Source organism: Phoca vitulina, unplaced genomic scaffold (genome assembly GCF_004348235.1).
Source record: "Phoca vitulina isolate PV1807 unplaced genomic scaffold, GSC_HSeal_1.0 scaffold52, whole genome shotgun sequence".
NCBI classification, from domain to species: domain Eukaryota; kingdom Metazoa; phylum Chordata; class Mammalia; order Carnivora; family Phocidae; genus Phoca; species Phoca vitulina.
In genome coordinates, this window is record NW_022589755.1 from 1418038 (window position 1) to 1443791 (window position 25754).

At 46.4% G+C, this 25754-nt stretch overlaps 1 protein-coding gene across 3 annotated transcripts; it reads right to left on the reverse strand.

Moving 5' to 3' along the window:
- Positions 1 to 1509: 1509 nt before the first annotated feature.
- On the reverse strand, positions 1510 to 25407 carry ZNF304 (zinc finger protein 304). Of its 3 annotated transcripts, none has more exons than XM_032388121.1 (4): positions 9619 to 10401; positions 7573 to 7824; positions 5532 to 5658; positions 1510 to 4162 (listed from the first exon to the last, which is right to left on the reverse strand). In XM_032388121.1, the coding sequence occupies exons 2-4, from the start codon at positions 7603 to 7605 to the stop codon at positions 2715 to 2717; spliced, it is 1608 nt and encodes a 535-aa protein (XP_032244012.1). In that variant the 5' UTR covers positions 7606 to 7824; positions 9619 to 10401; the 3' UTR covers positions 1510 to 2714. The 3 variants fall into 3 exon arrangements, 2 of the variants coding, with proteins under 2 accessions (XP_032244012.1, XP_032244011.1); XR_004297500.1 differs by lacking the exons at positions 1510 to 4162; positions 5532 to 5658; positions 7573 to 7824; positions 9619 to 10401 and adding exons at positions 10439 to 10474; positions 18634 to 20980; positions 22808 to 22934; positions 24993 to 25407; XM_032388120.1 differs by lacking the exons at positions 1510 to 4162; positions 5532 to 5658; positions 7573 to 7824; positions 9619 to 10401 and adding exons at positions 16871 to 20980; positions 22808 to 22934; positions 24993 to 25407.
- Positions 25408 to 25754: the final 347 nt, after the last annotated feature.

Consider the following 25754-nt stretch of genomic DNA (forward strand, 5'->3'; position numbering starts at 1 on the left):
CAAATAAATAAATCTTCAAAAAAAAAAAAAAAACCATGTTTAAGCCTGTGCAGCTGCTTTTCTCCTCTGGAGGCAGTCCTGCATGTCTGCTCAGTATTAAGTCTGAATGTTTTATTTTCAGTGAGTGGCGACACTCAATCCCATCCTCAGCATATGGCTGGACAGATACCCCCTAGTGGGCCATGACCTCATAGGAAGTATTTTAGGTACCTGAAAAGTAAAAGCATTATAAAGTTTACTGTATAAATTTAAAATAGTTTGATTAAAAGTCATAAAGCATGCATATAAATTTTATTAAAAACTGGAAAGGACAACAGCAGAGTCATGTAAGTAATGAGGATTTCAACTCAAAATAACTATAAAATACAAAATATGTGAAAAATAGAGTAGGTGGGATGAATAACATAATGGATACAACTAGCTATGAATTAAAATGCTGTAACTTCAGATCACAGGATGCTTTAAAAATCTAAAAACATTTAAAAAAATAAGGGACATGAACACAGAATCTATGAATAAGGAAAATTTAGTGGGACAAATACTTATAAAAGAATAACCCATAACTACTGTACTTTCAGGGATCATTTCTATAGTTTGTCACATTAAAATAAAGTATCACAGAATAAAGAAAATCTTGCAAGCTGACAACAAGAAAAAAATAGATCACTTTAGAACAAAAATGGGACTGAGCCATGAATTTTGATCAAAACCAGTGGATTCAAGTCTAGAAAAATAGCTCTTAAAAATGAAGTGATAGACTTTAATTCAAGATCTTTTTTTCTATGCAATGTATTCATAATAAAAATGTCCAAGATGAAACTATTATGCTAAATGAAGTAAGTCACAAAAGGACAAATGCATGATTTCTCCTATATGAGGTTCCTAGAGTAGTCAAATTCATAGACAATAGAGATACAAAGTAGAATGGTGGTTTCTGGGGGTTGGTGGGAGTGAAGTTGGGAAGAACGTGTTTAATGATACAAAAATATGTTCAGTTGGGGAAGATGAAAAAGTTCTGAAGATGGATGGTGATGTACTTAATAATACATGTGATGGTTGATTTTGTGGGTCTACTAGGCTAGACCATGGCATCCAGATATTTGGTCAGACATTATTCCGGATGTTTCTTTCAAATGCTTTTTGAATTAACATTTAAATCAGTAGACTCTGAATAAAGCAGATTACACTCCGTAATGAGGGTAGGCTTCAACCACTCAAAGGCATTAATAGAAAAGCAGTAACCTGCATAAACCAGAAGGAATTTTGTCTGCTGACTGCTTTGGGCTTGCCCTGCAATTCTTTTTTTTTTTTTTTAAGATTTTATTTATTTATTTGACAGAGAGAGACACAGTGAGAGAGGGAACACAAGAAGGGGGAGTGGGAGAAGGAGAAGCAGGCTTCCCGCAGAGCTGGGAGCCCAATGCGGGGCTCGATCCCAGGACTCTGGGATCATGACCTGAGCCAAAGGCAGACGCTTAACGACTGAGCCACCCAGGCGCCCCTTGCCCTGCAATTTCTTACCTGAGTCTCCAGTATGCCAGGTTACCCTGAAGATTTTGGACTTGCTAAGCCAACATAATCGTGTCACCCAATACTTTAAAATAAATCTCTCTATATATGACATATATGGACAGACATACACTAGTTTGGTTCTGTTTTTCTGGATAATTCTAATATGCGACAGAACCAAATACTTAGAAGTGATTAAAATAGCAAATTTTATATTATTTATTTTTATCACTATTAAAATGATTAACTATTTAAAACGTTTCTAAGAAATTTTATGTTACAAAAACATACCCTGAAGACACTAAAAGAAAAAAGTAATCAAGTAAGAGAAAATTCTAGAACAATGCCTTGGTGGACATTTGTGTAGAGGGCAGATGGTTCATAAAGTTTTTTGGCAATCACTTTATATGCAGCTGAACTTAAATTTGAGTGACTTAGCTTAAACTTTACTTTCTTACTTTACTCTTTGCTCAGTCACTGTCTACCCTTAAAAGTCCTTTTGTTGTTTATACATAATACAGCTCTAATACATAATGCAGTCTTGCTTAGCACATAAAAAATACTCAATATCACTAGTTATTACAGAAATGCAGATTAAAATAAGACTATGACACACTTACTTTAACTTAAAAAAGACAGACTATACCTATTATTGACAATGATGTGTTCCAAGTGGAACTCTTATATACAGCCGGTAGGAGTATAAAATGGCACATTCACATTGGAAATCAATTTGGCCAATTCTTAAAAAGTTAAAACATTCATCTATGAGCAACACTCTATTCTCAGGTATTTACTTATAATAGTGGTTGTTCTGGTAATAGGTCAACACTAGAAACAACCTACATGTCCATTAATAGGTAAACACATTGTGTTATATACACCCAATGGAGTACCACTCAGCAATAAAAAGGAATGAACACAATAGGGATAAATCTCAAAATAGCTATACAAGGATATACTTTAGGATTCCATTTATGTAAAAACAGAATAAAAAGCAGGCATGCAAAAGTAGACTGTAGGATTCCAAGTATATATAAATACTAAAAAAATGCAAATTAGTGTAAAATGACATAAATCAACAGACTCTCCCACATTCACTGCACTCATAAGGCATTTCTCTATTGTTGCAAATTTGACAGTGTTTAACGAGGCCAGAGTTGTAAGTAAAGATGTCCCCATACTCGCTGTTCTCATAAGGACTCTCACATCAGTGTGAACTCTCTGTTGTGTAATGAGACCGGAGTTGTACCACAAAAACTTCCCACATTTGCTGCAGTAATAAGGCCTTTCTCTACTGTGATTTGTCTGACGTCTAATGAGTGTGGAGTTGCAACTAAAGGATTTCCTACGTTGCTGCACTCATCAGGCCTTTCTCCAGTGTGAGTTCTCTGGTGTCTAATGAGCGTGAAGCGGTACCTAAAGAATTTCCCACATTTGTCACACTCATAAGGCCTTTCTCCAGTGTGAACTCTCTGATGAATAATGAGTGAAGAGCTGTCCATAAAGGATTTCCCACATTCTCTGCACTCATAAGCCCTTACTCCAGTGTGGATTTTCTGGTGCTCAACAAGTTTATGTTTGCGGCTGAAAGCTTTTCCACATTCACTGCACTTATAAGGCCTCTCTCCAGTGTGGATTTTCTGGTGTTCAACAACTTTGTCTTTGCGGCTGAAGGCTTTCCCACATTCACTGCACTCATAAGGCTTTTCACCACTGTGGATTTTCTGATGCTCAACAAGTTTATGTTTGCGGGTGAAAGCTTTTCCACATTCACTGCACTCATATGGCCTTTCGCCAGTGTGAACTCTCTGATGTCTAATGAGTGTAGAGCGATTCCTAAAAAAATTCCCACATTCACTACAACCATAAGGTCTTTCTCCCGTGTGGATTTTCTGGTGACCAACAAGTTGGGAGAGTCTAAGGAAACCCTTCCCACATTGGTTGCACTCAAAAGGCCTCGGCCTGGTGTGAATACCCTGGTGGTCACTGAGGCCAGGTATCTGTGTAAAGAATCCTCCATGTTCTGGGTTCTCATAAAGCTGATCTTCATCATGGCCCTTCTGGTGCTGATGGAGGCGGGACTTTCTAAGGAAGGCCTTCCCACATTCCCTGTACTCATAAAGCTTTTCTCCAGTGTGGATTTTCTCATGGTCAACAAGTATATGTTTATGACTGCAGGTTTTCCCACACTGGGTGCACTTATAATAATTTTGTTCATTCTGAAAGGCCTCTCCACCTGCCATGTCCCAGTGTGGCTTTCCTACAACATGAGGAACCTGTGGTTGGAGAAGGCCTGAGCTGGCTGGGCAGTCCTTCTCACCTTCCCTGCATGTAAAGGTCGTCTCTGTCACGTGACCTCTGCAGCTCTTCACAAATGAAGGCCTCCCGTCATCACTTCTGAAAAGTTTCTCTCTAATTTGATGCTTTTGGTGCTGGAAATGCTTTCCCCCACAAGTGTGCAAGCCTCGCTCAGGGTGTGTTCCATCATGCTCAGCCAAGTGCAAAAGGTCTTTCAAGAGCAAGCTACACGTCTCACAGGGCTGGGACTTCTGGATGGATGGGCCTGGCTTTGGGGTCCTGACCTGTGACCCTCCTACAGAAATATCTTGCTCTGAAGGGGCCTCCTCATCCTGGGCTCCATGCCAGCAACCTGTAAGCAGAGAAATGCTGGTGAAGTGCCTGCTGACTTCGTTGGGAGGAGGCGGCCCCATCGGGAACGTGTGCCAGACACACCCACGGACGAGGCCACGGGACTGCTGACGGGCGAGGGGGACTCGAGACAGTGAGAGGAAGGACTGCTGTGCAGAGCTCGGCCTGGCATGCTCCCATGATGGGAGAGCCCTGACTCTGGGGAAGGACACGAGGAAGGGGGAAGTGCAGGGAGGAGAGGCGGGCTCCCCAACTCCCTCCTCTGCAAATGACTTTCAACAAGGCCAGAGCTGCTGGTGACCGGTGAGCACTGACACAAGACTGGGTCCAGACGCAGAAATGTGTGATTGCAACACAGCAGCTGGTGTTCAGAGACTATTTAACAATATGCCATCACAAGGGCGCCTGGGTGGCTCAGTCATTAGGCATCTGCCTTCGGCTCAGGTCATCATCCCAGGGTCCTGGGACCGAGCCCCACATCAGGCTCCCTGCTCAGCGGGAAGCCTGCTTCTCCCTCTCCCACTCCCCCTGCTTGTGTTCCTGCTCTCGCTGTCTCTCTCTGTCAAATAAATAAATAAATTATTTAAAAAAAATATGCCATTACAATACCTTAGGATAGATCACATGTCAAGTCTACTGCAAAGGGAGTAAAAAGGGAAAGGATGACAGAGGGAAGCCACAAAGGTGGGGGAGCTGGGGAATGCAAGATTGGAAATGATGACGGGAAAGAAGAGGTAGAGATGAGGTATGACCACTGTCCCTGGCATCATACAATGGTGAACCCAGCTCTGACAACAGACCCATTCCCAGCTCCTGAGCCCCAGGGCCATCTCCTGTTGCCATTGATGGAGTAATGTCCACGCTGTCAGGCACCCAGGCCCCTCCCACTTCTTCAAGATGAGCACTTACATGGGACCTGGAATGGGCCAACCTCGGTGAAACACAGGAAAAGGGAGTGGAAAGCATGCCTCCGGAGTGATCCCTCTCACAACATCCCACATTCTAAAACCAAAAGAACTTCAAAGGAGGGTCTTGCAGAACCAGCGGTCTCTACAAATAGAGACTACATTTGTGGCTGAAATTTCTGGCACAGGCATGCCCCAGGAAATGTCAGCAAGGAGGAAGAAGGCACGGAGCACAGGGGCTGAACAGAATAACCTGACCAATGGCAAGCAAGACCATTGGGATTTCTCAGACAAACCTGGAGCAGAAGTGCACTGGGCCCAGACCTGGCTCCCATAAGTGCATGCTAGGAAACCAGAAGGGAAGTAGTGACCGTGATGTGGGCGTGGGAATGACAGAGCTACCCCCTGGGAAAGGGGAAAACCAGCGCCCAGCCCCAGACACTGCAGCAGGTGAGAGGGCCTTACCTAGTGATGACAAAAGTGCAAAGTTCTCCAGCATCACAATGTGGTACAGGCTTCTCTGGGCCTCATCAAGGAGCCCCCACTCCTCCTGGGAGAAATGTATGGCCACGTCTGTAAAAACCAAAAGCCCCTGCCAAAATGGGGACAGTTCAATCAATGTGCAGCTTCTCTCTCCAGGATCTTCAGTACGGCCCCCCACCCCCACTTCCATCTCCTTGCCCTCCACCCCAACTTCCCCATGTGGAAGAGATACAAGGTCTGGTGGCACTGGTGCCTGTCTCGTCACTGCCACTGATCACTGTGTCCAGAACTCGGGAAAACAAGTGGGGGAGGGTGCAGAAAAGCCCCACCTAGGCTCTGGTGCTGCAATGGGGCTCGCTCTCTCTTATCAGTAAATTATGCTGAGGTCCCCCAGATCTTGCCTCCCAGACAACACAACTTGAACTTCTCTCTCTCCCATAAGCACCCCATCCCAGGACTTGGGGTCAAACATTCACACTCCTCCTCGCCTGCACATTGTTCTTGATCTGAACCTCTACAGATCTGGTCCCTCCACTTCTGCAACTCAGTTACTGAGACCCACCAGCCCACTCTGCAGGTAATTCCATGGCTTCCCAGCACACCACTGTGCACGTGGAACCCAGGTAGTATTCTGCAAATGGAATCAACAGCCTATTTGGCCCCCTCCTGCCCCAGAAACCCAAGTTTCCTAGCACCACAGACCACGAGGGTCCCTTTGTGGTTCTCCCCACCTGGCCCTGCCACCTGTGTCACACTCACCCTCCCAAACCTAACGTCAGTACCTCACGGACCCTTGGTCCTCTGCGACGTCACCACTACACACGGTGTCCTACAAGCAGTCACAAACAGTCTGTGTTAACCTCACCCACATTCGAAGCCCAGCTACACTGAACTCTCCACCCCAGGCCTAGCAATGCCCCAGGCTGATCCCTTTTAACCTCAACTGATTTACCAGCCTGAAGGAACAATACAGGTCTGACCAAGAGTCACCATAAAACACTGATGAGTCCGAAGAAAGATAGAGTGTCCTGCTCTGAGCTCAGTGACTTCCTTCATGGAGATGCTTCAACACCTATCTCATATCCTTGACCCCTTGGAAGCCTTTCAGACTCCTCACCTTTATTCCTCATAAGCACAACCCCCCCACAGCGACTCTGCTTTCTCATCTGCCTTTGTGACATCCACTACCACCATCCAGGCTCCCAAAAGAGATTCAAATCTCAGCCTCCTTCTTCCCCTTCCCACGTCCACAACCTAATGATGCCCCCTCTGAAAACTGAGGCACGGCGACACTTCAGTCCACATACTGGCCACTATGTTGTGGCTGTCTGCAACCTGAATGCCTCCGCTAAACTCCAGATCTGTGTGTCCACCTGCCGACCGGGTACCTCTACTCGGGAGTCTCTGGAACATCTGGACATCGGTGACAAAACCTGACTTCCAATTCCCTCTGGCAAGCCCTCTGACTACTGACTTCCCCATCTCAACTGACAGAACATCCAAACTTCCAGAGAAAGCCAAAAGCCTCGGGGCTGTCCCTGACCCCCTTCCCTTCACACCTCCTGGCACCCTCACTCACCACATCACTAAGCGTGGGCAACTCCGTGCAGAACGCATCCAGAAGGCACCAGTCCTCTACCTCCACAGCCACCACCCCCTGGCCAGCCATCAGCAGGACTCACCTGCACTGTCACAGGAGCTCCCTCCCAGGTCACTGTTCCCACCTTCACTCCCGCCTCTCCCCCACACTGCAGCTAGACATAGCCTGTTAAAATCTGGATGTGATCACCTGGCTCCTCTGCTCCAAAACTTCCCTAGCTCCTACTTCCTTCAGATCAGAGGCCCACGACCTCAGGATTAATAGTGGATCTGATAACTGTGTGCCCCTGACCCCCAACACTCCCCCCGCCATATTCCCACCATATATAAGAGCCTTGCAGTTCCCCGAACATTCCAACTCACTCTCACCCCCACCACTTGAACATTCTGGAACCTGTGCCCAGGACACCCTTCCACATCTTACCCCATCAGTTGCCAGAAATGGGAAACGCTCCATAGAATCCAGGGCTCAGTTCAAAACCCGGGGCTTTGGTGAAACCACAGGGACTTTAGACCCAAGGGAGGGAGAAGACCAGGTGAGCAATCTCAGGACACCATCATTCTTTATATGAGAATGGCAAAACCATCAGGGTGATAACTGGGTGGATGAAGGTCTGTCACATCCTCCATTCACCCGAACAGGGTTCATAAGCATTTCTGCAAATGCCACGGGAACCTGTGGGAAGAGGGAGGCCATGAGAAAGGGGCAACCATGGTAGGATCCTACAGACTGAATTGGACCACCACCGCCCCTGCCCTGCCCTGGAGCACAGAGATCTCAGCCTGATAACCTAAGCTCTCAGCTCCTCTGACTTCAGTGCCGCTCTTATCTGCTGCGTGACTTTGCAGAAGGACTGAAGCTCCTGAGCCTCAATTCCTTTCCTGGAAAATGGGGTTAACAATGGCCCCCACCTCATAGAGCTGATAACAGTATTAAACACAAGTAATACACACTACCGGGCAGCCATGACTATCCACGGGATTAACAATTCTGTATGTTGTCAGTGCAAATAAAGGGACAGGGTTTTAAAAATGTGGGTATGCATTATTTCTGCTTTTTAAGACTTTCAGAAGATGTGATATATAACATTCTACTGTTAGCAAATACAGATAAATTAATTTTGCAATTTTATAAAGTACTGCCATGCTTAATTTGTTGAATGAATTAACTTCTAGTTGCCTACCTATATGTACATATTTAGAGGACTATTGGTTACCTGATGTCTTAATCGATAAATGTTTCAAACATCCTGAATTTAATGAATTGTAGGGAGAGCCTGAGCAGGCAGCTCAGCTACTCTTCCTTTCAGCAAACAAGCCCACCTGCTACACGATCCCCTGAAGGACGCTTGCAGGACCCCTTTACTGTAGCACGCCTTCCTTCCTCTTGTCCTCAAGGTGGAGGAGGAGAAGACAGTGCCCCTGTCTGGGACCCATCTGCTCCCCAAATCTGGCTATTCCTTTGTCTCACAGGGACTGTCTCTAAGGATCAGCGGACCTGCAGGGCTGAGAGTCTATACGTCCATCTCCACCCAGGCCAGCAAACTTACAAACCCAGGCATTCTCTTCTAGACACAGGCCAGAACACCTTCTAGGTCAGGTACGCTCCTTTACGGAGGGAGCATTAAGGATGCTGAATCCCCTACACACTCAAAGTCTCAGCCCTCCTGACACCACAGAGCCCCTCAGCAATAGCGACCTTAAGACGCCCTCCTTGATCCGGCCCTCCGGCCACGCTCTGGTGCCGTCCACGCCCTCCCCACCTCTGACAGCCCAGCCCTTCCCCGGCCTCCAGACCTTTACCTCCACAGGCTCCTGTCAGGTCTCCCCCTGAGATATCTCAGCATCAACACGTCCAAAATCAAACTCATGGTCTCCCCGACACCCGCTCCCTGGGCTCGCTCACCCCACCTCCGCCCTTCAGATGTTCAGGCAAAGAAGCCTAACAGGGCCCCTCACTCCCTACTTCTGCTCACACGTGTGTGCGATGCAGCAGGAAATCCTGTCGGCTCTGCTGTGCAACTCTACGCAGCATCTCCGCGCATCCCGCTCTGCCGCCGCCGCCCTGGTCCAGCCCCCCAGAACCCCCCGGGGGGGCCTGCATGCCCCGTCCTGCTCCCCCCTACCTCCAACTTCCGACTCGGGGCGCGCCCCTCCCATCCCCGGCCCCTTGCGACCTCCCGCGGACGCCGGCGTGGCCACTGCAGGCGACACTCCACCCCGCCCCCTGTTCCCCGCACACACAAGGGTCCCGGTGCCCCCACCCCTGGTCTCGACTCAGGAGCACCTGCTGGATCCCCGCCCCCGCCACGCCCCACCGCACGGACGGAGCCGGGACCCCACGCCGGGGCGCCCTCTGCTCCCGCCCCGCGGGCCTGGCTGTGGGGAGCTGAGCGGGCGCCCCTCCATCCGGAAGCAGCGCTCGGGGCGAGGGGCGGGCGGCTGAGGGCCCGGGGGTCGCAGCACCCACCTGAGCCGGCTTCATCTGCGCGGCCTCCGCCAACGGCCGGTGGGAAGAGCGGGGCAGGGAGCAGCCGGCGACCGAGCGGGGACGAAGGCGCCTCGCAGCCGCCTCTGCGGCGGAGACTACGCCTCTCCCCGCGCTTTCCATGTACTTCAGTCAGGACTTTGGTTCGCATTAAAGGAGAGGACAGTCCCGAGAACGAGAGAACCAGACGCTATAGGGACGCTGCCGGAAGTTCCGCCCCCGTGCGATGCGCACGCACGAAACCGCTCTCGGGTAAGACTGGCAGACTGGGCGGTCCCCGCCGCTGCGGCCGCACGGCCTTCTGGGTAATGTAGTTTCCGCGCCATTACTGCGCAGACTCAGAACGTAGGTCGTGCCTGACAGAGGATAAAGGCCACGCAAATTATGAGGAGCTCTGGGAAATGGAGTTCCGGGTTCTAAAGGGGGTGGGGCTTTGCTGGTTCTTAAAGGGGCGATAGGTAGCTTTCCTCCTAGTGCAGCGTAGAACAAGTCACAGAAATGTTCAAAGACCTGTTGTTTCAGATTCCGTGAATCGCAGCACACTTCCAAGAGCCTGCACATAGACCGGGACACAGCGTACAGTAATGTTACTCGCCGTCCCCTCATAGCTCTCAGCTATCTTGTTGCTTGCCAAAGACGTGTACACTGACCCTTTGGAGTCCTCTTTATGGGCTTCAATAGTTTCAATGAGAAAAGCCTCCAGGGGTGCCTGGGTGGCTCAGTCGGTTAAGTGTGGGACTCTTGATTTCAGTTCAGGTCTTGATCTCAGGGTCATGAGATCCAGCCTTGCCTCGGGATCCATGCTCAGCGTGCAGAGTCGGCTTGAGATTCTCTCCCTCTGCCCCCAAATAGATAAATAAAATAAAAATAAGATAAAATATAAAGGGGGGGAGGGGGAGGGGGAAGGGGAAGGGCCTCCAGACAGGGCTGTGATGGGGGACTTGAAGGAGGGGTGTAAGGAGGCCTTGAAGTAGTTAGAAAGGGTGAGGATACGCCTCTGATTCCCACAGAAAACATTCTTCCTGCCTGTATGGTCAGTAATGGTGTTCCAACCTAGAGAACAATACTTTTATTCAGATAATATTTATTACTGTATATCTGAAATATGTTCCATTTAAGAATCTGAAACCTATCTGAAAAAAGGACTTACCACGTGCCATCTTCTACTTGAACAGTGTATGCCTTCAACACAATTTGGCCATGTGTGCAAAGGGACATCTTATCCCTGAGATAAAGAATTGAGTATCCATAATCTCATCTCTTTGCTGGTTAGTGATTATCATTTCATCTGTAATTGCAGCAACAGTGAATGCACAGAGTTGAGATTATCTCTGGAAAAACACTTGTGAGATTGATATTACTGAATGATATTAAAAATGTTTTTCAAGGAAAGTGGCAAAAATAGTTCTAGAGAAATATATGTGTGACAAGTGGGGGGAAAAGTTAAGATCTCAGTGAAGTCTGAGTGAGAGACACCGAGTCTAAGAAGTCAGAGAATGAAGCTGAGACTGTAGCTTGCTGAAACCTTGGCTTCATTCATGGTTGGTCCCAAAATGTGATTATTTTTAATACCTAAAAACATTGTGCAGTAACAGCCTATAGGGAGAGGAAAACACAATATTTACAGAGTTGCCAGAAAGACAAAAAGGAATAGGGAAGTTGTACTATTGTGTCTTTACTGATCTGTGAATGTTCAATGAGCACTTACAGAAATTAGAATAATAAATAGTCTCTTTAGCTGAACTATAGCACATGGCAGTACATTTTGAGAGGGCTTCAGAATAAAAACAAGACAGGACCCAATGTAAATTGTGTCCCTGCAGGTCAAACAGCTAATAGCCCATTTCCCAATCAACCACTTATTGACAAAGACACTTGTAGATACTGTACATAGAAGGAACACTGGAAAAAGGATTGTCCCATCTTATGAAACAAAAACTAAGACAAAGAAAATACCTCAAGTCAGATCAATGAGGGTGCTCTGAGGAAGGAAAAAGTACCTAATAACCAAGATGAATTAACCGATGGTCATCCTCATCAACTCCTGATGGAGTGGGTTACTCTTCCTACATTAAAAACTGACAGCTTTGTTCAGTCTGTTCCTCAGAATGTAATATATTTAAAGTAACAAATAGATTTTCTCCATTTCAAGCCTTAATTATAACACTTGGGCCCTTGACTGAAAGATTAAAAGCATTCCTCCTGCTCTGTGATGCCAGCCCTGCAAATTTAATAGAGATTTATTAAACTACATACTACCAAATATCCTATGAGTAAATGGAGAAACTACAAGGGAAATTTTTAAAGTATAAGTATTTTCAGCTTGATAAAAGTAAAAATGCTACGTATAAAAATCAATGTGACACAAGTAAACAATGATTAGAGGTAAATGTATAGCTTTAAACAGCTTATTACAAAAGAAGAAAGATGTCAATAACCTAAACTTTTATGTTAAAAAAAAGAAAACAAGAAAATGAGACCAAACTAATCCCAAACTAAGGATAAGAAAGAAAATAATAAAGATTAGAAAAAAAAGCTTACTGAAGTTAGAAAACAGAAACACACACACACACACACACACACAAAACCCTGATAACTAAACCACACAAAAACCCTATAAGAAAAACAATTACAGGCCAATATTCCTGATGATCACACATGCAAAAGACCTCAACAAAATATTAGCAAACTGAGTTCAACAATACATTAAAAGGATCATACACCATGATCAAATGGGATTTATTCCAGGGATGCAAGGATGGTTCAACATCAGCAAATCAATCAACATGATACACCACATTAACAAAATGAGGGATAAAAATCATATGATCATCTCAGTAGGTGCAGAAAAAGCATTTGACAAAATTCAACATCCATTTATGACAAAAACTCTCAACAAAGTGAATATAGAAGAAATGTACCTCAATAGAATAAAGGCCATATATGACAAACCCAAGCTAACATCGTACTTAAGAGTGAAAAGTTGAAAGCTTTTGCTCTAAGATCAGGCACGAGGCAAGGGTGCCACTCTTGCCACTTCTATTAGATTAGTACTGGAAGTCCTAGCCACAGCAAATGGACAAGAAAAAGAAATAAGAGACATGCAAATTGGAAAGAAAGTAAAACTGTCACTATTCACAGATGACAAACTGCATATAGAAAACCTTAAAACCTCCACTCAAAAACTATTGCAATAAATGAATTCAGTAAATTTGCATGATACATAATCAATATACAGAAATCTGTTGCATTTGTATACACTAATAACAAACTATCAGAAAGAAAAATTAAGGGGCGCCTGGGTGGCTCAGTTGTTAAGCGTCTGCCTTCAGCTCAGGTCATGATCCCAGGGTCCTGGGATCAAGCCCCGCATCGGGCTCCCTGCTCTGCGGGAAGCCTGCTTCTCCCTCTCCCACTCCCCCTGCTTGTGTTCCCTCTCTCGCTGTGTCTCTCTGTCACATAAATAAACAAAATCTTAAAAAAAAGGAAAGAAAAATTAAGAAAACAATCCCATTTACAACTGCATCAAAAAGAATAAAATACCAAGTAATAAATTTAACCAAGGAGGTGAAAAGCCTGTACTCTAACAACTATCAAGACAATGATGAAAGAAATTAAAGAAAACACAAATAAATGGAAAGATAATTCACACTCATGGATTAGAAAAATTAACATTGTTAAAATGTCCATACTACCCAAAGCAATCTACAGATTCAGTGCAATCCCTATCAAAATACCAATGGTATTTTTCACAGAATAATCCTAAAATTTGCATGGAACCACAAAGGACCTAACAGCCAAAACAAGCTTGAAGAAGAACAAAGCTGGAGATACCATGCTCCCAGATTTTAAACTATACTACGAAGCTCTAGTAGTCAAAATAGTATGGTACAGGCACAACAACAGACACATAGATCAACGAAACAGAATAGAAATCCAATAAATAAACCTACACTTATATGGTCAATTAATCTATGACAAAAAGACAAGAATATAGAATGAAGAAAAGACACCCTATTTAATAAATGGTGTTGGGAAAACTGGACAGCTACATGAAAAAGAATGAAATTGGATCATTTTATTATACCATATACAAAACTAAACTCAAAATGGGCATAAAATTCCCAGAAGAAAACATAGGCAGTAAGTTCTTTGACATTGGTCTTAGCAATATGTTTTTGGATGTCTCCTCAGGTAAGGACAACAAAAGCGAAAATAAACAAATGGGACACCAACTAAAAAGCTTTGCACAGCAAAGGAAACTATCAATAACAAAAAGGCAACCTATGAATGGGAGAAGCTTTTCACAAATTACATATCTGATAAGGGGTTAACATCAAAAATATATGAAGAACTTATAAATTCAATATAAAAATTGATTTAAAAATAGGCAGAGGACCTGAAGACCTTTTTCCAAAGATGACTTACAGATGAACAACAGGCACATAAAAAGATGTTCAACATCAGCCTCAGGGAAATGCAAATCTAAACCACAATGAGGTATCACCTCACACCTGTCAGAATAGCTTTTATCAAAAAGACAAGAAATAAGTATTGGCAAGGATGTGGAGAAAAGGGAACAGTTGTACACTGTTGGTGGGAATGTAAATTGGTGCAGCCACAATGGAAAACAGTATGAAACTTCCTTCAAAAATTATAAATAGAAATACCATATGATCCTGCAATTCCACTTCTAGGCATTTATCTGAAGAAAGTGAAAGCACTAATTCAAAAAGACATATGCACCCTTATGTCATCACAACATCATTTACAATAGCCAAGATATGGAGGCAACCAGGATGTCCAATGATAGGCAAATGGATAAAGATGTGGTATGTGTGTGGAGTTACACATCTCTCTCTCTCTCTAGTTATCTCTATAAATATCTATCTTTCTATCTATCTAGCTATGTATAGATACAATGGAATATTAGCCATAAAAAAGAATGAAATCTTGCCATTTGTGACATGGATGGACCTAAACAGTATTACGCTAAGTGAAATAAATCACCCAAAGACAAATACCATATGACTTCACTTATATGTGGAATCTAAAATGCAAAACAAATGAACAAAATGAAACAGAAACAGACTCACAGATATAGAGAATGATGTTTGCTAAGGGAAGGGGGATGGGGATAGATGAAAGGGCCAAAGCGGATTAGGAGGTACAATCTTCCCATTGTAAAATAAATAAGGCACAGGGATATAATGTACAGCACAGGGAATATAGTCAGTAATATTGTAAAAACATTGTATCATGACATATGGTAACTAGACTTGTGCTGACCATTTTGTAATGTGTATGAATACTGAATCAGTATGTTGTACACCTGAAACTTACATGATATTGTAGGTCAATTATTCTTCAACTAAAAAAATCAATGAAATTAAAAATTGGTTCTTTCAAAAGATCAACAAAATTGACAAAACTTGAGGTAGGCAAAGAAAACAAATTAACACAAGCAGGAATGAGGACACTACTCACCCTAAAAAAATTAGAAGTATCATAAAGGAATATTATAAAAATCTTTGTCCCCCCAAATTAGACAATTCAATTGAAATGGACAAATTCCTTAAAGGACACCAATTATCCAAAACCGACACAAGTAGAAAAACTACATAGTACTGTATTAAGCAAATTTTGACTGAAAACTTATTGAAAGTCTTCCCACAAGAAAATTCTAGGGTCAAGTGCCTTCACTAAGGAATTCTAGCAAATATTTTAAAGAAATATCACTAATCTGCAAAACTCAAAAACTCTTCCATCCTACCAGAAAATAAAGGAGGCAACATTCCCAACTTTTTCTGTGAGGTCAGGATTCCTTTGATAGCAAAGACACACAGAGATAGCACAAGCAATCTACAGAACTGTTCTCTCATCAATATAGATGCAAAATACACTAATAAAGTATCAGAAAACTGACTTGGCAACATATACAAAGGACCATACATCATGACCAAGTGGGATTTGTCCCAGGAAATGCAAGGTTAGTTTGACATCTGAATATCAATTAATGGATTATACCATATAAATAACACCCCCCCCCGCCAAAGCCCACCCAACAGGATTATCTCAATAGATGGAAAAAAATTGGAACAGCGTCTAAAAATAGATCAGCAGAAATAGTCAACTGATTGTTGAAAGAGGAACAAAGGCAATTCAGTAGAGATAGTCTTTTCACCAAATGGTGCTTGAACTATTGAGCATCCTCATGTTTAAAAAAAAAAAAAAAAAAATGATCTAGGGGCACCTGGACGGCTCAGTGGGTTAAGGGTTAAGTGTCTGCCTTCGGCTTGGATAATGATCTCGGGGTCCTGGGACTGAGCCCCGCATCAGGCTCCCTGCTCATCAGGGAGTCCGCTTCTCCCTCTTCCTCTGCTCCTCCCCTGGCTTGTGAATTCTCTCTCAAATAAATAAAATTTTTAATGATTTAGATATAGAATTTATATTTGCACAAATATTTTCTCAAAATGGATAATAGACCTAAATGCAAGACACAAAACTACAGAACACCTAGACAATAACACTGAACAAAATGCAGGTGACCTTGGATTTGGCAATGCTTTATATACAACACCAAAAATACAATCCTTGAGAAAAACTGGGTAATTTCAACTTGATTAAAATTAAAATTCTGGGGGAGCCTGGGTGGCTCAGTCGTTAAGCGTCTGCCTTCGGCTCAGGTCATGATCCCAGGGTCCTGGGATCGAGCCCCACATCGGGCTCCCTGCTCCGCGGGAAGCCTGCTTCTCCCTCTCCCACCCCCCCTGCTTGGGTTCCTGCTCTCTCTCTCTCTGTGAAATAAACAAAATCTTAAAAAAATAATAAATAAAATTAAAATTCTGCTCTGCAAAAGATAGTGTTAAAAAACATGAAAATGATAATCATGTCATTAGGGAATTTAAAATTAAAGCAACAGTAACATACCGTTACATACCTATTACAATGGCCAAATTCCAAAACAGTGACACCACCAAATGCTGATGAGGATGTGGAGCAACAGAGACTCTCATTCACTGCTGGTGGGAATGCAAAATGGTGCAGCCACTTTGCAGGACAGTTTCTTACAGGGGCGCCTGGGTGGCTCAGACGTTTAAGCGTCTGCCTTCAGCTCAGGTAATGATCCCAGGGTCCTGGGATTGAGCCCCATGTCAGGCTTGCTGCTCAGCGGGGAGTCTGCTTCTCCCTCTCCCTCTGTCCTTACCCCCACTTGCGCTCTCTCTCTCAAATAAATAAAATCTTAAAAAAAAGAAGACCGTTTATTACAAATCTAAAGATACTCTTACTATATGATCCAGTAAATCACACTCCTTGGCTAGAACCAAGAGATGAAAACTTACATCCACACAAAACCTACACACAAATGTATATTGCAGGTTTATTCGTAACTGCCAAACTTGGAAGCAACCAGGATGTCCTTCAGTAGTGAATAGACAAACTGTGGCATATTTATATAATGAAATGTTATTAAGTGATAACTTGCACAGAGATCTTCAGAGCAGCTTTATTTGTAACAGCCCCACACTGGAAACAACCCAAACATTCACTAATAGCTTAATGGATAAAAAACAATTGTGATATATGCATATAATGGAGTAATACTCAACAATACAAATGAACAACCTACTGATACATGCAACAAGATGGATTAATTTCAAAATAGTTATGGATAGTGAAAAGGGCTAGAGTCCCCACTCCCCTGAATGTATATACCATATGATTCTGTCTATATAAAATTCTAGAAAATGCTTGTTGTTTATGAATTGTGGCAAAGGGTATTAGAAAGACTGAGATAAAAGGATTATAAAGGGACACATGGAATCTTTTGGTTGTGTTGAATATGTTCATTATCTTGATTGTGGTGATGGTTTCACAGGTATATACACATGCTGAAACATAACACATTTCACACTTTAATATGTGCAGTTTATTTCATGTCAGTCATACCTCAATAAAGTTTTTGAGAACTAAGTGTTCCCCATAAAGTCCCTATTTACCATCCCTCTTAGAAAGTCACATCTGCCAACTATTTTGGTTCTCCCATATCCCTCTCCCAATTTAGGAGAATGAACCCTGCCTCAATGTCAGCAAAAACTGGAGAGCAATGAAATCCATGTCCACTTCAGTCACTAGGAATGCTAGCGGGGTCAGGGAAGCCCTGTCCTTGGATCTCTCTTTTGTCCATGCTGACGTCCCTGCCTGTGTAGTTACGGCCACAACATCAACAGCCCAGGGAGGTACAGGAACCCACAAACCTGTAGACAGGAACAGTGGCCTTGGCCACAGGAAATCCAGATGTCTGAGGTCCAGAGAATTTCTATATTCTCATCCCACAAAAATCATGTGGACATTTGTAGATGCCTCTGCTAGAAGAGACACATATCCTCTCACTGGCCACATTCATCCCCACTCCATTATCTCAGTGCTTCTGTACCAATTAGGAGCCTCAGCTTGCCCTGTGGGCCTTCCAGGCAGTGAAACTTGCCCGTGGGATTCTGGACATCTGGCACGGGCTCCTATGCAGATCTAGGAGACAGAAACCCCTCGGAAGTGCTGGGGACATGGAACATTCCCTAGGAACAAGAGACCCAATTCATGTTTCCAGAAGAACTGGAGATTTTCACACCAACTATGCCTTCCTCAGAAATGAACTCTGGGCTCACAGGAAATCTTGCCTTCCGGGCCACAGGATGAGGCACACAAAGCTCTTCACTCTTGTCCAGCGAGCCTTGGGCACAATGCAACTTAGGCCAGCTAGACTGAGATCTGTTCTCTGCCATCCTGCTGACCCTTCTGAGGCACATGAAGTTGGTGGAAGAACCCAACCTTTGCTTAATCCGTTCCACACAGTGACTAGACCCCACCACACGAACAACAGTAGAGATCGCCACGGGAGGCCCGTGTCACTGCATGAATCGGAGCAGCATGGGGCAAGCAGTTCTAAAGATGGGTGATTTAGAAGAAGACAAATGAGTTCATGGTTATTATGCTTACAGTCAACATTGTTTATGAAGAGAAACTTGTCTGGAAATCCCCAGCAGACTCCAGTTCAGATCCTCTTGGCCAGAGCTGGATCATGTCCACTGAGAATCCAGTCATGGGGGAGGAAGTGAGGATCTCACTGGGCTCAGAACACTCCTGATTCCCTCCAGAGAACAGGAGGGGGAGCACAGGGGTCTGCCTTCCCCGAGCACACTGGAGTGACTGACACACACTGTGGGACCTCTGCAGCTGGCAGTAATGAGATGGCTTCCGCCACAGACACCGGCAGTGATATAACTCTGTCAAGAGCCCTGGATAGTTTAGAAAGTGCAATGCACCTATAAAAGCTTCCCACCTACTATGGGAATCTCCCCGTGATACCTGTATGAACGTACAAGGTTCACCTGCTGGTTGATGGTTCCCTCACAAAGGGTACTCACAGAGATTTTTTCTGGTGTGAATCCTATCAGGTCGAACAAAGAGATGGAACATTTTCTGCATTCATAAGGCCTTTCTCTAGCGTGAGCTTTCTGATGCTAAACAAGTTTAAGAGATGTAGCTAAAGGACCATCAAAACTATTGCGTTCATGAGGCTTTTCTCCAGTGTGAACCTTCTGATGCCGAACAAGATGGGAACTTCTACTGTAGGCTTTCCCACATTCGCTGCACACGTAAGGCTTTTCTCCAGTGTGAACCCGCTGATGTAGGATGAGGCTAGAGTTCCGGCTAAAGAATTTCCCACATTCACGACATTCATAAGGTCTTGCTCCAGTGTGAACCTTCTTGTGTTGAACGAGGTGGGAGCTACTGATGTAGGCTTTCCCACACTCACTGCACACGTAAGGCCTCGCTCCGGTGTGGACTCTCTGGTGTAGAATGAGGCTGGAATTGTGGCTGAAGCATTTTCCACATTCACTGCACTCATAAGGCTTCGCTCCAGTGTGAATTCTCTGGTGCACAATAAGGTTGGAGCTATGGCTAAAAAATTTCCCACATTCACCACACTCATAAGGCCTTTCTCCAGTGTGGATTTTCTGGTGCTGCACAAGTGTGTCTTTACGACTAAAGGCTTTCCCACATTCGCTGCACTCGTAAGGCCTTGCTCCAGTGTGAATTATCTGGTGCTGGACGAGTGTGTCTTTGCAGCTGAAAGCTTTCCCACATTTGCTGCACACATACGACCTTGCTCCTGTGTGAACTCTCCGATGTTTAATGAGGCTCGAGTTATGGCTAAAAAACTTCCCACATTCAATGCACTCATAAGGCCGTGCCCCCGTGTGAATCCTCCAGTGCTCAACAAGGTGGGAGCTTTGGCTAAAGAACTTCCCACATTCACTGCACTCGTAAGGCCTTTCTCCAGTGTGAAACCTCTGGTGCTGCACGAGAGTGTCTTTGCGGCTGAAGGCTTTTCCACACTCACTGCACTTATAAGGCCTTTCGCCAGTGTGAATTCTCTGGTGTTGAACAAGGTGGGAACTTCTGCTGTAGGCTTTTCCACACTCACTGCAGTCATAAGACCTTTCTCCAGTGTGAACTCTCTGGTGTTGAACAAGTGTGTCTTTGCGGCTGAAGGCCTTCCCGCATTCACTACATGTGTAATGTCTTTTTCCAGTGTGAAATTTCTGGTGCATTTTTAGGTGAGACAAATGAATGAAGGCCTTTCCACACTCTTTACACACATGTGATATTTCTCCACTATGAACTTTTCTGTGATTAGTAACTGCTGATCTCTCCTTGGACATACTTCCACATGGTGGGCATCTAAAAGGTCTTACTTCAGTATCATTTATCCGGTTGCCAAGGAGAGTAAAGGTATTCAGGAAACCCTTCCCATTGTCAGTGCAATTGAAAAGCACCAGTCCATCATGGTCTCCCTGGTGTTGGCCAAGACTGGCGCTGTGTGGGAAAGATTCCATGAACTCAGTCCTTTCATATGGAATCATCTCATTGCCAGTGGTCTGGCAAAAGAAGAGGCCAGACCTGTCCAGCAAGTCCATCCCTTCCTCCCTGCAAGTAAACGGTCTCCCTAACGTGTGGACAGCACAGCTCTTCATATATGAGGCCCCCCTAGCACCCCCGCTGAAGAGATCCTCTCCACTATATTGCTTTTGGTGCTGGTAAGAGTTTGCACTGATCCAGAATCCTCTCCCACATGGGCCACGTGTGTACAGTTTCTGCAAGGGGTGCGATCCCTGGTGTTCAGCCAAGTGCAAAATGTCTTTTAAGAGCGGGTCACACACCTCACATGGGTGGGCTTTCTGGATAATTGCACCTGACTCAGGAGTCCTGAGCTGCGACAATCCTACAGAAATGCTCTGCTCAGAAGGAGTCTCCTCATTATCTGTTTCATGCCAACAACCTGAAAGCAAAAAGATGCTGGTGAGGTACATGTTGATTTTGGCGGACAGCAGCAGCCCCATCACATATGTGTGTGTGAAACACCGAAGAATGAGGGCACTGGTTTGCTGGTGGGACAAGGGAGGCAGGGTCAGGGTGAGGAAAGGCCCACTGTCAGTCCCAGGTCTCTCAAGGTCATAGTAAGGAGAAAGGATGGGTAGACACAATGGTGGGACATGGTATAGGGAACAGAGAAGAGTTTTCCAGCTCACTCCTCTATGGAGTAGGGCCTTGGCTGCTGGTGCCAGCTGAGCTCTGTGCAGAAGGATGTGTCCAGGCCCAGGAAAATCTGACTGCGAGTAAGTAGCTGGTTCTTAAGGACTATTTAAGGGTATGTGCACAACTCATTGCACATTAAAGCAGCCAGCACTGCAGAGCAGAGAAGAATGAACGAGACACAGAGGCCAGAAAAGGGAGGAAACAGCCAAGAGATGGAAGACAGAAGAGAAGTTACAAGTGGACTAAGCGCCAAGAATGGGGAAGGAAAGGCAGAAATGAGGTATCGCTATAGGCCTTGAGAAAAAAACACCAATGGACACAAAGTAGGCTGAAAGTATGATCTGAACCCAGCACTAACGTGCCACTCCTCCAGCTCCCATTCTGCAGGGCCAGGTCCTCTCTGGGTCTCTCTCACTGTGGCTGGAGTCAGGTCTGCCCCGTCAGACACCCAGGGCTTTCTGCCCCTCTCCAACTGGGCCACTACATGGGATCTGAAGTTGTCAAGAAAACAGGGCAGATGAATGGCCCAGGCAGTCCCACCCCACAGAGAAGAAAATTAAATGTAAAAAACAGAGCCTCGAAGGAGGATTTAGCAGAACAGCCCTGAGACACCCATGAGCAGTGACCACACCAGTACCTGTAATTCCTGGCATGCTCAGGCCCCAGGAAATGTCAACTACAGAATGAGGGCAGAACCTGGGACACTGAGATACCATGGATCTGGACAGTTACCTGGCCAAGGAGCACACAAGCCATGCTGAACCTGTTGAACAGACTGAAAAGCCCTGAACCCCTAACCCAATTCCTGCAAGACTTTGGGCAGAAAGTGTTGGAACTGCTCAGGAAGGGAGGGGATACTGCACACAGCCCAGCCCTGGTACCCACAGCCCTCCCTACTCTGGGAACCAAAGAAGGGAGGGAGAAGAGTCACTGAGCTGGCTGGACAAAAAGAGCTGTCTCTAGGAAACAGGGGAATAACCAAACCCAAGGGACGCTGGAGGGAACGTGAGGGCCTGTGGAAGGCAGCCTCTAAGATGGCCCTGGGACTGTCTACCTCCCGGTATTCCTGCCCTTGTGTAAGCCTCTTCCTTTCTGTAGGCTGGACTGCCTGACCCATTTCTAAGGATAATGGGATGTCACTTTCAAGGTCAGGTTAGAAAAAGGCCGGATTCCATCCTGGGCATTTTCTCACTCACTTCCTCGGAGAGAAGGCAGCCTCCATGTGAGGAGGTACACTACAGAAAGGCCAACGTGACAAGGAACCGAGGGAGGCTGCTGGCCAACAGCCAGAGAGGAACTATTCTCACAGTTCAACAAGCCACAAGAAACGAAATCTTGCAAACAACCACATGAGTGTTTGTAAGTGGATTCTTCCTGAGACTGGCCTTCAGATGAGAACACAGCCCTGGCTGACAGCTGGACTGAAACCTCATGAGGCAGCCTGAGCAAAAAGTACGCAGGTTAGCTGTGACCAGGTCCCTGACGCACTGAAACAATGAATTGTTACTGTCTTAAGCCACTAAATTGTGGGGTAATTTGCTATATACCAATAGATAAAACAAGGACTTACCCAGTGAGGCCACAAGTGCAAAGTTCTCCAGCATCACATCACGGTACAGGAGTCTCTGAGCTTCCTCAAGGAGCTCCCACTCCTCCCGGGAGAAGTACACGAACACATCCTCGAAGGTCACACAGCCCTGTCACGACGGGGGACAGTTGAGCCCACAGGCCACAGGGGTCTCCAGTCTACGCACTCACACAGCCAGCCCTGGTCCCTCTCCTCCTAGCCTCCCGCCTCAGAGCAGATGCCAGGCTCGGCACCCCAGTGCCTGCTCTCTCCTGTCTCTGATCACTGTGTGCGGCCCAGAGCCAGGCCGGCGGGCAGATGAGCACTGTGTAAGCTGTGGGCCTTCACGAAGGGCACCAGACTCTCTCGCTGGCCAGTTCTGCCGCTGTCCTCCAGACCATGCCTCCCAGACACAACCGTAAGGCCATCAGTTCACACTTCTCCCAACATGTACGTCATTCTTTGAACCACCCCTTCTGCGCAGTTGGAACCATCATTACCAACAACAACTTTCTGGTCCACAACATATGCACCTACAGGGCACACACACCCCCATGCCACTCTGCACATGGTGTGTGGGAAGTACTCACGTATCTCTGTGACAGGCACCACTGTCACCCAGCGCCTAAGCAAGAGACCCAGTCCTCAGTCCCAAGTTTCAACTTTCTTGTTATTAGCTGCATTGCCGCCATGACCTGGAGATACTCCCTCCTAAATGTAACGCACAGCTTCACCCCATTCCACGTATTGGCGACCACCTTTTGAACTTCCGCAACCAGCACCTCTCCCAGAACTGAAAACCTATATCCAGCTTGATGTTTCAACTAAGGAGTCTCTGGGACTTCTTAAACTAAACATGAGAAAATCCTACCTCCCAATATAACCACAGAAAATTACTCCTGCTACCAGCTTCCCTATCTCAGTTGATGGCATTTCCATCACTCAACCAGCTAAAGAAAACAAAACAAAAAAACAAACAAACAAAAACCCCCAGGGTCACCCACAACTCATCCCTTTCTCTCATTCACCCTTCACATCAGAAAATCTGGTCACCCTGCTTAAAAAACAGATACAAAATCCACCAACATCTCTCCCCTCCACAGCCACCGCTCTGGGCCAGTTACCATCAACACTCACAGCCTATTGCAGTAGGTGCCCCACTCATACCCAACGCTCTGTTCTCAACCAGGGAGCAGCCGAAGGGAGTCCATTAAAACCTGAGTCAGGTCACCTCTCTCTTCTGCTCCACATCTCCCATGTCTTTCACCACCCTCAGAATGCGGCCCAGCTCCTCAGCCTGCCATTCCTGTCTGACTCCTGACCCTATTCCCAACAGACAATTAAGATCTGTGGTTCCTCGAGGACACCCACTTCAATCTTACCTCCCAGCATTTACACAACGCTGTTCCTGGGCCCAAGACACCCTTCAGTCTTCATCCTATTGGCTGCCAGAAGTAGGAACCTCTCTACATAACTCCTGGCCTGAATTCAGAATGCTGGGCTAGAAATGACCTCCCCCCCAATTTAGGGTCCCCAGACTCAAATGCAGACAGAGAGAAAATTAAAGAGTCCTAGAATATCACTAGGTCTCATCAGAAAACCCACTGGGCCCTACTTTAAAAGCAAATACCAAACTCATACACTTCCCTAACCTCCACTGCCACCACTCTGGTCCACCCACCATCAACATTCACCTGGCCTATTGAGGTAAGCTCCATTCCGGTCTCCCTGCCCAGCCCCATGCCCCCCAGTCTTTCCACTCTGCAGCCAGACGGTCTGTTGGCACCTAAGTCAGATCATCTCCCTTCTTTGTTCCAAATCTTCCATGGCTCCCACGACCATCGGAACATAAGCCCGGCTCCTCAGGCTGCCGTTCCAGGCCTGACTCCTGACCACCTGCTGTGTCTTCTCGCCAGATGTAACAGGGACCCTCGGTTCCCGGAACACTCCTAATTCATTCGCCCCGCACGTATTTGTACCAGCCGGCTCCTGCACCTTGCAAACCCTTGCACACCGCATCCCAACGATGCTAGCACTGGGAGCCTCGCCGCACATCCGCCGGGAGGGACCGCCCTCCGCCGCCTTTACGCTCAAGAGCAGGGAGCGCTGAAGGCTCAGTGAGGAAGGTCCTCGAACCCGCCACCCCCTATATCCGCGTCGGGGAGGGCCTGAGGGACCCTCTGCTCACCTGAGCCCCATCCATCAGCGCCAGGGCCGCCATGGGATCCTGTGAGCAGAACCGGGTCGTGAGAAGCGGGCAAACCGGGCAGGCCCTGCGGGATCAGCCGGAACCCCAAAGCTCCACTGGGCGGGGAGACCTCGGGCCGACCGCCGCCCTCCGAGCCCGTGTCCCCCGCGTGAAAACGCGCACAGGCTTAGGGCGCCGCGGCCGGGGGCGTACGAGGACACAGCGCGGATGCGAAGGCCTCGGGAAGGGCGCAGCGCCGGAGGACACCTCCGCGCAAGGCAGCCGGTCCCACGACGGGGCTCATGGAGGGCAACAAAGGCGCGCGTTTTACCGTCCTTCCCTGCTCGGTTCCGAAGAGCCACGGGGGAAGCGGCCCCGCCCCAGTCCCAGAGCCTCTGCCGCCGGTGCCGACACTCCGGGCACAGGCAAAAGACGTCACGACGCCGACGCCGAAAGTCCCTCCCCAGCCTCGCCGGGCGGCGGGAAACGCCTCTCTTCCGGGCTGTCGTAGGCACGACGCCGACGCGGCGAGCACAGGCTTCTGGGTAATGTAGTTAGTACCCTGCATCGACGAGGCAAGGGGCGTCTTTCCGGTTTTTCCTGGCACTGCACAGCCGCCCGGGGCGGAGGCCGTTTGGAGGAGAAAGATAGGGGAGAAATCTGGTCCGGTAGGGCCAAAGCTCCTCTTAAAGGGGACGCACCCGTATTTCTGCGGTCACCTGGGACAAAGCCACGTCCTCAGAGGTCTCCAGCACGTGATCC